This window comes from Panicum virgatum, chromosome 1K (genome assembly GCF_016808335.1).
Source record: "Panicum virgatum strain AP13 chromosome 1K, P.virgatum_v5, whole genome shotgun sequence".
NCBI classification, from domain to species: domain Eukaryota; kingdom Viridiplantae; phylum Streptophyta; class Magnoliopsida; order Poales; family Poaceae; genus Panicum; species Panicum virgatum.
Window position 1 is genome coordinate 42,698,329 of NC_053136.1, and position 14,220 is coordinate 42,712,548.

Below are 14,220 nucleotides of genomic sequence, written 5' to 3' on the forward strand. Positions count from 1 at the left end.
TATATATATATATATATATAATTAGCGTGGCAAGTAGATCGAGGACTCAAATTCAGGCTCCAAACTGTACCCGGGTACCCCATGAGATGCCATGTGAGCAGCATTGACAGCAATGGTACGTGCATGCAGATTCCCAGAATTCTGTGCTTTTCTCAGCATTTTAGTTCTCAGGAACTGCAACCTCATCTCTACTTCTTTCATAGTTGGCCTTTGTCCTCCTTTGGACCTTAAGCATGCTTCAGCAAGTGAGGCAATATCATTAATCTCTTCTTGATCTGCTTCATCGATGATAGGTGAATCCATTATTTCCATAAGAGCCCCTTCTTGAAGCCCTTCAATGAAGAAATGAGACAAGCTTTCTTTCACCCCTAAATTGTTGATAAAAATTGGCTTTTTCCTTGTCAAAAGCTCCACAAGTATCACTCCAAAACTGTATACGTCACTCTTCTCAGTTAGTTCACCGGTATGATAATACTCTGGATCCAAGTAACCGAATGTTCCTCGCACAATAGTAACCACATGAGTTTCATCAATTGAAAGAGACCTTGAAGCACCAAAGTCCGAAACCTTTGCAGTGAAGTTGTCATCCAAGAGTATATTGGAAGACTTCACATCTCTATGGAAAATTGGTATTGCAGCAGCCGAGTGTAGATAAGCAAGTGCCCCTGCTGCTTCCATTGCGATTCTTATACGGTCATCCCATGATAACAAGCATTTTGTTGTAGTATCTGTGTGAAGAAGGTCATATAGTGTGCCATTTGATATGAATTCATAGACTAGCAATGGCACCTCATCTTCTAGACAACAACCAAAAAGTTTCACCACATTGCGGTGTATGATTTGAGACAAAATAGCGACCTCATTGATAAACTGGTCTATCTCTGTTTGCTCCACTATTTTGGATTTTTTTATAGCCACCACACGCTGATCTGATAGAATCCCTTTATACACTGTGCCATGTCCTCCACAACCAAGGACACGAGTAGCATCAAAGTTGTTCGTTGCCTCCTCTAGTTCCTCCAAGGAGAAGATCTTTGTTTTGTTCGTAGTGTTTTCATTCGAGATTAATTGCTCCAAAAGTAGGCCTTGATTTTTCTTGAAGTATTCTCTTCGGATTCTCCTTTGGATGCCTTTCTTCCACTTACGGGTGAGTACAATCGCACTTAGTGCAAGACTTATGGAACCAAGGCCACAAGCAAGCCCAATCGCTATACCTACATCCATTAAATATCTACATGAGCATTTTGTGAATTCAAATTCCAAATATGGAGATAATAAAATGACTTACCAAGAATTAGATTATGCTGCTTAGCTGACATGACACATTTATGTTTTGTTGGATCATAAACCTTTCCATGGGAGCACCTTGTACAATTGAAGCCTCCCTCAAAATTGTGGCATGTTCCATTGCATTTATTTGGAATAGCGCACTCATCAATGTCTATACCAATATGAATAGTTACGTCATATATATGGGGTGGTGGAAGTAAAATCATGTGCTCATATTTAATTTCTCAAAAAAGGTATGACATTTTACCGAGTAGAATTCCTGGTGGTGCAAGTAGACGAGTGAGAATTCTAAATTACTCTGAACTAGGTGGGTTGCCCGCGCATTTGCGCGACTAAATATTATATAAGGTTACATCTTTTATTTTGTATTCTAACTTTGTGCTTTTTAAGCTTTTAGTACAAAATATATTTTTTTACTTGTAATTTTCTAATTTTAATTTGTTTTGACATTTTATAGATCAAAGTAGTATACAAAGTTGTTTATTGAGGGTATGTGTAAACTCTGAAATGTTAATAAAATAGCGTGAACAATTCATATGAGATAGAGAAATGATCGTAATAACCTTATCAGCCTTATCTATTTCCCGTTCAATTTGTCTTTGTTTTCCATTACCTTAGGCTATCCGCACTCATGGTACTTTATTTCTATTCTCTAAAAGAAAAATTATGTTTTGGTCATCAAGATTCTCTCCTCTACATCCAGTTCTTCCGCATCCATCCATACTATATATATCATCCTCTATACCAACTACCACATATTTTATTCAACCATCTCCAACTACTATCTCCTTTCTTCTCCCCACTTCTTTTCCTTTTCAGTATTTTTTACAATAGTTCAGTAATACAACCATTTGGTTAAATAATAATAGTTTCTTTCTCTTTTCTCTTTTTTTCTTTTTCTCTTTTTTTTTCCTGTTTCCCTTGATTTCTTTTTTCTTTTCCTTTTTTCTCTTTAGCTCATTTCCTCTTCCTGGCGCTCTCCTCTCCTCTCGTTTTCTCCTTTCTTTCTTGCTTTCTTCTCTTCTCCCTCTTCACCCAGTCCACCCCCGGCGGTAGCTCCGAACGGCACAGGGGCGGCGTCGGAGGCCGGCGGGCAGAGCTCCTCCCAGGACGCGGCAGCAGAGGACCCGGCAACGGCCGGGGCGGGCCCGCGGCGGCCGGGTCAGGCGGTTTCTGGGCTGGCCGGTGCGGCAAGCGGCCGGGACAGTCGGCGGCCGGCGCGGCGAGTGGCCAGGGCAGGCTTCGTGGCAAATAGAGGAGCACCTCTACCCCGCTACAAATAGAGAAATCAGGAAGTATGCCGTTGTAGCTCATTTTACTGCAAATCGGTACTGCAGTAGCATTAATTTGTCCTTGTCTTCCAGTACCTTATCGCTTTGGCATCCCGTAGCCTAGTTTCTGATTCTCAGTCTAGCAGCGCTAATGGCAGGCTAGTTTGCGGGCGAGGAGGCTTGTGTGCTGAGCGGGTGCTGTAAGATGCGGCGAGCGGCCACAGCACATGCGGCGAGGAAGCGCGGCAAGCAGGGGCAAGAAGCATGGACGGGAATCTGGATGCGGCAAGCAGGTGTGAGAAGCTTCTTTGTGGCCACTTATGGCATTTGTTTGGTCCAGTGAGCATTCTTTCCTGTAGTGTTTTTAGGATTTCTGATTTTTTTAACCACCAGCAATCTCGTTCATGTCCCTTTGCTGTCCCAATTGATACCCCCTGTTTTTTTTTTGCAATGATAGTCGTTGAATTTCCTGAAGCGTAGTTAGCTCGTCTATATCCCAATTGATACCCCTTTTTTTTTGCAATGGTAGTCGTTGAATTTTTTGAAGCGTAGTTAGCTCGTCTATATTGGGAATATGAGGAAGAGCCTATTTATCTGACCAGCCTATTTAACATTGTACCCTTCAATTAAGATGTTTTAAATATGGAAGGTGCTTCCGTTTGCAAAGAATTTATAACATAATATATTACAAATTATGTATTATTGGAATCCATGCGTGGCTACACAAAAAATGAAGTTTATAGTTTAATTGGGGAAAGAAATGATTTACTCTGTTTTCAAATACTGTTTTATACTCTGCCTTCGTTTGGGCTCTGTGAGCTGACGATGGGCCCCTTCAATTCATGACTAATAGGATAAGTGGTATTTTTGACTAATTTTATTATAATGGCAGTAGTGGGTAATTTAAATTTCTCTTATTTTTTCCGATTAACGTGTGAATTTTTAGACCTTGAGAGCGAATGTAGAGGCTCCGTTTGTTGGTCAAATAATAAGATAATAGGTAACATTGCACCGTGTGTATTGTTGCATTAATCATAAGGCGCATTGTCGAAAAATGAGATATTTAGCGCAAATAAGATTCAAGAGAAAAATATTACCTGTACAATTGTTTTGCAGGTACGGATTTCCTTGGAAGCCATCGGAACACTTGCAGAGATAACCATCAAATGTTTTCCCTCGTTTGACATCTAGGCAGTAACTGTTCTTACTGACGCACGCATATGTAGCGTCGCTTAGCCTAGCTTGTTCACAAGTCAAGTTTGCAACAACCCATTTTATTTTTATTTCATCTTCCTGAGAGAAATCAAAAATATCATCCGTGAGATCCATAATATAATTTCCTGTGTCGGTAGTGTCGATTATCCTTTCCATGTTGTTGGAGCCCGTGTCATTTAGCATGTTGCTAACAGCCAGAAACCCATCAAGTGATATATCAGTCACACGGTATTGTGCATACGGAGGACGGTCAAGAATAATGACATTACTTGATGTCTGGTTGAGTCGAAAGATCTCGTTTGCGAAACAACCTTCTTCAATTCCAAAAGGGAACGGAATGGTGATGTTTCCACATGATCTCGTGCAGGTCCCTCTGGGCCTTGGATTATAAGCTGCTTCATGGCAAACAAAAGTGAGGAATTAGAAATAAATCAAAACATACTAATAAAGCATTCGAATCAGTTCTTGCATGGCAATATTTCAGGTGCCAATTTTTGTGACCGGCGTGTACTATAATAATTCAGATCGTAATATTAACTGACAATGCAGAGGGAGACAAGCAGAGGAAGCAATAAGATGTGTACCTTCCATCATGCAGCCATTTGCAAGGTAAGGGTTGCCATGCCTAGGGCAGACGCAACTGTAGCCGCCATATGCTAGATCCTCGCAGTTGCTTCCATTGTTACACGCATAGCTGTCCTTGTTCAGTCGGCCACTCTCACAGCTTGGTTGATCCGTGATGACAGTCCGGAGCCATACATCTTCCACATTACTGGAATTTATCCAGTTCGAGTAAAGATCACTTATTTGGAATTTATAATTCTCTGATAGAATAAACTTAACAGTAGGGAGCACTCCATCTGTCTCTGCTACTGCGGCCCCATCATGGCGAACAAGTTTGAGCCAAAAGGAATGTAGGGGCTGTTGCAATACCCAGATGCTGCAGCAGCCATTATTCCCTTGGCAGCCCTCCACACCTGAATGCTTCATGGTCTCTCTGCTGTATGCGCAAGTACTTGTGCAAGCACCGATGAGATGGGTGGTATTATCTCTAAATAGATAGACGTCAACATTGCAGCCCACAACGTACAAAGAGTTGTCTTCATGGAGCATGACACCCTTAGCAGGGGTCTCCCATGTCTTAATGTAGGTGTCCATACCTCGGTTCATGGTGATGTTGAAACCAAAAGGAGAAGCCCAGGCTGTATTGCCGCCATAATATCTAGATATAGCAGTCATCTGAATGGTGCTGTTTCCTAATAAGAGCCTGGGAGGGCTAGTTGTGTTGTCGCAGGTGAGCTCGAAGCCTCGCCGGAAGCAGCCCCGTCCTATCCCGAAAGGGTAGGAGATTTTGACGTCCCCGCAGCGGGAGGGGCAGTGCGCCAGCGCCAGGGAGGCGTTGGAAGGGATTCGCAGCAGCCCGCTTGCGGTGGCTCCATGGACCACGGCCGGCGCTCGTGGCACAGCGACCAAGCAGACGAGCACAGCACAGATGCGAACCAGAACTCCGATGGAGGGCACCATCGTTGTATGGGCCGGGTGATCTGTGAGCTCGTGTGTTTGTGTATGTGGTTGGGGATCGATGGAAGTAAATTGAGAGGCGCGGCACCATGGTGTTGTGTGCCGACTACACTTATATATATACTGATGCTGTCCTGAGCTGAGACTGCACAAGCTGCAGAGCGTTTGTGTTAATGGAAGGAGCACATGAAACGAAATTCCATGGGGCTCTAGTCCCATTGGACGTTACGGTCGTCGCTGGGGCCCAAAAGACTGGCCAAGCAGCGTTGCGGACTTATTGGTCGACGCTGATTGCTGATAAGTGACAAAGCCATGGCCAAATGAGATGAATGTAGATTACTTAGAATTCTGCAAGCGTCCTTGTTTTCTCTAACTTTTTAAATCTTGATCTGAAAATCTTTCAGAGATTTTGGCTAATGCGAAATTTGAACACTCCAGTACTTGTCTGCTCTCTACACAGAAAGATGCATGTACGGGATGCCTTTGAATAGTTAAAAGAACTAGAAAGACGCGTGGCATAGCCGCGCAGGACCTGTAACTAATAATGTGTCGTAGTTGATACAGACTTCAGTTTATGCATATAACAATTATTGTATGTGTAGTTATTTTGGGTATCCAAATGGAACTCTGAAATTTTTTTGCTATATTTATTACGGTGAATGGAGCGGTAAAATTTTTTATTAGGGAGACGGGAGCATAATTAACTGGAAGCTTAATATAATAGCGAGATGAGGAGAGTTGGACTTTCGATCATGTGGAAATTAATAGACGTGATATATATGTCCTAAGTCGCGTTGAAACTTCACTTAAGTACTTGCGGAGTTTGTTGTTTTGATAGAGTTGTTTGGTACTCCCTTTATTTTTATTTACATATAGTATTAGATTTGTCCTAAGTTGGTAAAATTTGACCAAACTTATAGAAAGAAATAATAACATTACCTGCAAAAAAAAGAAATAATAACATTTACAATACCAAATTTGTTTCATTAAATTCACCATGATGTATATGTTGGTAGTCATATGTTCGATAGTATAGTTGTTGTTATACATTTCTATAGATTTGGTCATGTAAGTAAAAACGGAGTGAGTAGCCGCTGGCTGCCTCTTAGTATAACCTGTTGCAGCCTCTAATCTCTGTCACTCGATTTGATTGGCCGGCAACTTCATCCCTTCAGTTATTACTCATGAGACTAGTACTAGTGCTCATGAAGTGATGACTTATGGAAGACTAGTAACATCTTCCTTTGTACAATTCTCGAATTTCTTTTTCCTTTTCTTACCATGCCTTTTCTAGCTATGCACAAATTATAAAATTTGTAATAGGATCCCCGGTGTAATTACTTCTTCTAATATGCTGTCGTGTCCGCATGGAAAGTGGAGTGAACGACTTGTCGACGACGAGTCGACGACCCACGAGTCAAGTAAAGCAGCGGTAGGGGCGTACCCATCCTGTTTCCTTCTAAAAAAAAAGTAAAGTAGCAGTCAACCCGTCAAGCGCGTACGTCTATTTATCGCACGTGCGACTAACCGCCGTATCATCGCACATGTCTGCTGGTGATAATAATATTCCCTAACAAAATAAAATATTCCAAAATAAGATAAAAATATTTTGGAACAATTATTTTGCCTGCAATTTTGATCTCTAGAATATTGTTGTCTCCAACCTTTTATTTTGTTATAGAGCAATTTTTATCTTTGGAACATTGTTATCTCTAGCGGGCATGTGTGATGATATTGTGGCTAGTCACACGTGCGATAAATAGACATTCCCATAAGGGGGCCCGCCGGACTGGATCGGACAGCCAAATTACTCTGTAAAGCATATCGTACGCAGCGACCGAGTGGCAACAGCGGATGCCAATGGCAACCGCTTCTATTTCACGCGCGATCCGTCCGAGACGTTACTTACACCTGCACAGCTGCACCGTACCACTGCCCTGCGTACTCAAATTAAAGCCATGTGCGAGCGCAAATTTGCTAGTTTCGTCTTCCAAAATGATGAAATATACAAATTTCATCTAATAGGTAGATGAAAATAAATTTCGTCTACGACGAAATCTCAATTTTCATCCACCGAGTAGACGAAATCTATAAATTTCATCTACCCATCAGACGAAATTTAGTTTGCTTTATTTTTTTTTCAATTTAGACCTTTTTATGCTATTTTGAACATTCGTCACCGTTGAGTTATTGTTTTTACATACGAACTTCTCTACTTATATTGTTTTTACTTCTCTACTCATATTTTCGTCTACCCATTAGACAAAATTTGTATATTTCATCCTTTTGGAAGACGAAACTAGCAAATTTCATCTGCTGAGCTCAATTTCATCTCAGCAGATGAAATATTCAAATTTTGTCTAATGAAAAATATGAACTTCGTGCTGATGAATGTAAAAATCCTACAAAGTAACGAGTGCACTGCCAAACAAAACTATATGAATGTCTATCGTCCGCATGATCAACCTACATATAGGTCGAGAAGTTCGTATGTAAAAACAATAACTCAACGATGACGAATGTTCAAAACAACATAAAAAGGGTCTAAATTAAAAAAAAAGCAAACTAAATTTCATCTGATGGGTAGACAAAATTTAAAGATTTCGTCTACCCGATGGATGAAATTGAGATTTCGTTCACCGGTAGACAAAATCTATTTTCGTCTACCCATTAGACAAAATTTGTATATTTCATCCTTTTGGAAGACGAAACTAGCAAATTTCATCTGCTGAGCTCAATTTCATCTCCTGGGAAGACGATCGTGACCTATTTTTTGAAATTATCAGATCTGGAGTATTATTCCGTAATTACCGTAAAAAATTGTGTTAAAAAAATAAAAAATTCAAGGAAATTGTGGCCCTTTGTCTGTACGCAAATTTGTTAGAAAGGAAAACTTTTTTTTTGCGAGGTAGAAAGGAAAACTTAATTTTGATACTACGATAGACACATGATGACATGAAGCATTCGGCATCACCAGTAAATTTGCAGCGTGTTTAGAAGACACGCATGCGTGTGTTTACACGCGTGAAGTACAGAAGTGGTGTGAACATGCTGGACCTGTGTGTTGAGTACGTGCATCATGCATATATATGTTACTGTTCTCTCTTTGAAAAGAAAAAGAAAGTTGCGCATAACAAGTTATTTATGGCAGTGCTGGAGCAAAGAAAGGGAACGGAAGCATCAAGAGGGCAGCGCACCAACTAAAATGGTGAACGAAAGGGACGGATCGATGCCTTGCACACGGCGAAAGGCGCTCGAAACCTCGCTTTGCCACATCAAGGTGAGGGGGAAATGCGTCTTTAACTCTTTATAACCCTGGAGCTTGTTGGCTTCGTTAATCGGAGCGGACGGAAAGCCCGGCCTAATCCGAATGAGAGTAGCCACAGGTCGCCGCCGGCTTTATTCGCGTCACACTGGCTAGCCAGAGAAAGAGCCGGAAAGGAGATCATGGCGAATGGGTTACATGGGATTTATTCCCAATCGAAAACAATATGAAACAACAAAAGACTAGAATTTATTCCGGATCGGGAAATAATTGCAATAAAATAGACTTATGATAGACACAACAAGAGATCGGGAATTAACCCATGAATAGAGGGATGTGGAGTCAATCCCGGTCTTCCTAGTGTCTACCATAAGTCTATTTTGTTACAATTAGTTCTTGACCCGGAATAAATCATGATCTCTTATTGACCCGGAATAAATCATGATCTCTTATTGTACCTATCGTAAGTCTCTTGTTTTTCTTATCATTCCTGGTCCGGAATAAATCTTATGTAACCTAACAAGGCCCAAAAGCATCTTCGACAATAGCCCCTGCTTTAAACTCCTACTTTGCTAAGTAGAGGATGTCTCTACTTTATTAGACCCTATTTTTTGTGCTCAACTCTAGCAATGGTTTTTACTTCTCGATCCTTGCTTTCTTATCATCATTTTTTTCTTTTTCTTTTCTACTTTCATTTCCTGCACCCCCTCCTCGCCGCTCCCTTCCTCTCGCGACTTCACTTTCTTCGCCGCCGTCGCACCGCTTTCTACCCCGCCGCCGCTGCTCCTAGCCTCCCAGCTCCGATTCCCCCTCCGCCCACAAGATCCGCTATAGGTACACCTCCAGCTCCTGGATCCGCTGTTGTTGCCACTTCTCCCCTTTCATCGGCATGCCCGCGATGGCCGGAGGTGGCTCCAGCCCTAGCCACAGCGGTGACACTGGCATCCATGGCCGGCATATCGACCGCGGGGAAGGAAGGGAGTGCGTCCCCTACCATGGCGGGCATGGGCGCCGGTGGTAGCGCGTGCGTCTTGGCGGTCGCGTCGGTGGGGAAGTCGCCCATGCGACCGCTGCGCTGCTGCCGCCGCCGCGGGGGGAGGGGAGTAACAGAATCGACTAAATTAAACGGGGTTAAGCGCGCTAACTATCATCTTAATGTTTAATCAAGTTACCACACACTTAAAATGGTGTAATCCGACAGTCTGTCGGGTCAAGCCCGATAAATTACGGTGATCAAGGATCGAAAAACACTAGAAGTCTCGCACGAAGATGAGCACAGATGATTACAAGCAGACATAAGTTCTCAAATTTAAATTTACAACGCAAAGCTTTACTAATTAAGTTTAAGTAAAATATCAGACTTCAACATGCAGCGGAATTTAAATAAAAGTTTAATTTAAAAACAACGATAACTACGAAGACATGAGGACGTCACATCGAGCCCATCGAGGTGAATCTTTATTAGCTTCAACCAGCAGCAACCCTGAGTATACTAATACACAGCAAGACTTACCCGATTAGTGATATATACTTAGCCGACTCCTAGTATGCAAGACTTTTGGCTCTAGAGTTTATTTTGCTAAAAAACTACTAAAAGTGGCTCCTTACTTTCAATATTTTAACTCAAGTTTAATGTAACCGGTACCAACAAGGTTTGCTTCGATATCTAGAGCAAGCATGGTATATCACATTAATTTTCCAAGAGTAGCACAAACATATCTCATCACATTTTCATTCTCATTCCACTTCTTTACTACGATGTGACACAGTAACCAAGATTCTCATATCCGCAAGTCACGGCGAATCGATCCAATTTAACTTTGTAAGGTGGACCTAACACACACAACACGTGCAGCCACACTGGACCACACATATCAACAGTTCCCATCATCACCCCGACGTCTGAACCACGCCTGCTAAAACTCGGGTGAAGAGCCCCACACGGCGAACTCCCAAAGAATCCGAAGGCGACATCCGACACCCGCCATCATCCCACTCTCAGAGTAGTAGGTCGCGATTCAAAGTATCGTTACAAATCAGGTAATGAGCTTATCGATTTCGACTACCTCCTACTTTCAGTTCCGGCACGTGGTTAGTACTGTTCAATCCTCGATCAACAATGCCAACAACGGTATGGTCCTCAATCGATACAGGCGGAGGTTTACTTTCCATCCATTTCATATCCATAATCAAACTCATCTCCGCCTGGTCTCCATTTCTCTTTCCTCATTGTAACAAGGTCCTATATCTCGCGAGTGACAGGAATCACTCGACTTTTACCGAATTCTAATTAAGCATGGCAATATTAACGATCTACACATACCAGTAGATACTCATAGGTACCTAGAGAAAAATATGCATACTAGGATTCTATACAACTCCTAGAAACCTAAATGCACAAATACTTAAATAAACATTAAATACTGAAATTAAGGGTTATGCTCCAGAACTTGTCTGGAAGTAACACTAAGTCAGTGTTGGTTAGATGATACTCGCTTGGTGAGCAACTTCCTTTGGTCATGCACATCAGGATCCATCCATCCATCTTCTAGATGGGTACACCATCCACCATCTTTTGGCTAGCTCCATATCACGCTCGAGTTCCACGTGTATTCACCTAGTGTACCTAGACGAGATGCACAATGCAAGAGTATGAACATAGCGAAGCAACACAGAGATCATTGACGACAAGGCATACATGTTCACTTATTAACTTAAATGGTTGAAGAACACTAGTTTCAAGTTACTAATTGTTATACAAGGCTACAAGATCTCAGGTAGATTACTCTAACACCACTGAAGTCATAGCTAACACCAACAAGCACACAAACCACATTAAGAATGAGACAGTTGATTTCTAAGCACATACAGTTTAGACATCAGCACAACAGTTACTTGTTTAAACCATAGCTGTAGTTTTAAGCATCGAATTAAGGTGATCCTAGACTTTATGGAAAGCTTATGAAATGTACTACAACTCTTTAGTTACCAACAAGAGATGATTTAGGGCTTAGTTAAGTCAAACAACACAATCTTTCAGATCTGCACAGAATACAGGAAAAACCTGACAGGGTATTGTAAATTCTATAACTCCCAAACTAGTAGGCCTAAAATCATGAAATTCTAGGACAAGTAAGATAGGGAAGTTATCTACAACTTTTCTATTCACAACATCTACAGAAAGCATCATTCATTCATATCACGAAATTATCGCCACAACAGAAACTATACAGTCAGCTGTTTTCAGCACATGAGCAAAAATAGTTGTTCACTTGTTTATCTTGCAAGGAGTACACATATAACCATTTAATTAGACTACAAACACTAGCACGTACTTAGCAACATTTTAACCTGACACCAAGCCATCCAAGCATTACAAAGCATATTATCAAGCTCATATTCCATAAACCTTCGTCAATTTTTTCTATATAAAAAACATGGATTATTTTTAAGGACATAGGAAAACAACTAGTTTGGAGCTGAAATTTTTATGTGTGGTAGATGTTATCAAAACATGGCTACTGTACCAAGATTACATGCTCATGTTTTATAAATTAATTATTACAACCAAGATAAGTTCTAATTGAAATTAAGCATGTGAGAGCAAGATAAAAACTATATATCACTATTTCTGTAAACATATAGCCAAATTAAGTGTTTAGAAGACATAACAACACCATACAAGGGCAGTGGAAACACATTTTTTTATTTTTACATATTTCTATTATTTATAAACTATTTATTAAGCACTAAACAAGCTAAATCAAGAACTCAGCCATGCTGCATCCAACAAATCTGAAAATTTTACCACAGATAAAGCATCACATGCAGAGTCCACCATAAAAATTTCACAGCACTCGGGGCAGTACCACTACAGATATGAATTTCTCTAGACCTGAAACATACAAGTTCTAATATGCATCACTAGTTAGCTAGCTTGTATTGTTCTTCTCCTTCCACTAGTCGCAAGAACAGAGAGAGCGGAATGGAATAGATCTGCTGCTGCTGACTGCGTATGGATTGCAATGCTGGAGAGGAGCACCAGCACAGGGAGTAGCCACCAACATCTGGTGCTGCGGCGACCGGAGTGCCAGACACACAGGTAGAGGTAGCGGTACCCATGGTGGTCGGGAAGATGGAGTTCATCGGCAAGGTGACTGGCAGCTGCCATGAGGTGCCCAGCGGCCGCGAGATGTCGAAACCCGGCTGAATCGGTGGCCGGTGCCCAGCGGACGAGCCAAAAGGCAATCCGGGAAGATGGTGGTGCCATGGACGCAAGGGATTGAAGGGTAGCGGCCGGCGACAGTGGCTGTTTTGGTGGGCACGGCGGACGGGGAAACTTAACTCCACAGCTCTAGGAGCCATGGGGTTGGACAAGGAGAGGGGATGGTGGAGCTGGAGAGGCTAGGAAGGCGCGAGTGGTGGCGATTTGAGGATGGTGGCCGGTGGTGGGCACATGCGGCCTGCAGGTGCAGCTGCTCGAGCTCGGTCGGCTCTGCTCGAGGAAGAAGAAAAAAGAGGGGAAGGAGAAGAGAGGGCGCTCGGGAGAGAATAGGGTGCCGGTGGAGGGATAAGGTCGCGCTCACTGTGGTGAGCGAGGTTCGCCGGAGCTGCTGAGGCGTGGTGGTCGCCGGCGCTGTGCCGGGTCGTCGGCATGGGCGCGGTACGGGAACACAGAGCAGGTGAACAGGGGAAAGGGGGCTCAAAACGATTTTGATCCGATTTTGACGGGCTAAAACACAAATTTTCGCATAGAAACTTGAATTTTGACCCAAAAAAAGTTGTAGAGGATAAAAAGATCTACAAGATTATTTTTGGGCAAAAGTTTATCTGAGTTACGATTTGAGAGATAAAGCGGGTCAAAGAGCGGTCAAAATTCAGCTCAAAAGGGGTTTCAAACATGGATTTGACTAGATTTTGGACAGCGGTTTTGAACTAAACGAGTTTTTAAAAATTGGTCAAACATGTAATTCGCAGAAATTGCACAAACATAATTAAATTGGAATGCAATGTGATGACATGCAATTTAAAATGTAGTTATGCATGCGCAATTAACGCTAATAACAATGTTTATACTAATGACCATGTTTAGGCACTTGATTAGCGACTAATGCATAAGATTAACACCGGAGTGTTGGGGGGAGGGGGACTTGATGGACTCCCCCATTGGTGTCGAGGGCGAGGGCGCCAGATGGTGCGTGCAATCGCAAAGATGGCCAGCGACGTGGAGGCGCTCGACGCACTTGTTGTACTTGCACTTGAGGAGGCGGATTTTCTCCACGGATGAAGCGTGCGCAAGACAGGAGGAGGAAGAGAGAGAGCGGGAGGAGGTGGGGCCTCCCTACGGACCCGCGAGAGAAGGGGCTCAGGTGGGGGAAGTAGGGACCTCCCTAGAGTAGAATTTTTTGAAATAATATTATTTTAATAGTTAATTGCAGAAATAAATAGCAAAAATGAAAAATTGCAAAGATAGAAGCCTGTCGGCTAGAGAGGAGCCGACACGGCTCATATCGGCCTAAGAATAGCCGACAGGGGCTTGTCGGCAACTGCAGGGCCGACATGTCCTGCCAGTGTGGCAGCTCACCCCAGAGGACAGTGCCTGCGTGGCCAATCGGCGGAAGAGGTCCTGTCGGCCATTAGGGCGCCAACAGGAGTAGT

At 42.5% G+C, this 14,220-nt stretch overlaps 1 protein-coding gene and 1 long non-coding RNA gene across 2 annotated transcripts; both read right to left on the reverse strand.

The window, feature by feature from the left end:
* On the reverse strand, window positions 1-5,764 carry LOC120709649 (wall-associated receptor kinase 1-like). The gene is made up of 4 exons (XM_039995326.1): window positions 4,361-5,764; window positions 3,659-4,171; window positions 1,289-1,441; window positions 1-1,214 (listed from the first exon to the last, which is right to left on the reverse strand). Exons 1-4 carry the CDS (start codon window positions 5,514-5,516, stop codon window positions 22-24), a joined length of 3,015 nt encoding a protein of 1,004 aa, XP_039851260.1. The 5' UTR covers window positions 5,517-5,764; the 3' UTR covers window positions 1-21.
* A 4,064-nt stretch (window positions 5,765-9,828) lies between these two features.
* Window positions 9,829-13,236, reverse strand: LOC120709660. Its single transcript, XR_005689776.1, has 2 exons — window positions 12,371-13,236; window positions 9,829-11,188 (listed from the first exon to the last, which is right to left on the reverse strand). It is a non-coding gene; the product is annotated as an uncharacterized LOC120709660 (long non-coding RNA).
* Window positions 13,237-14,220: the final 984 nt, after the last annotated feature.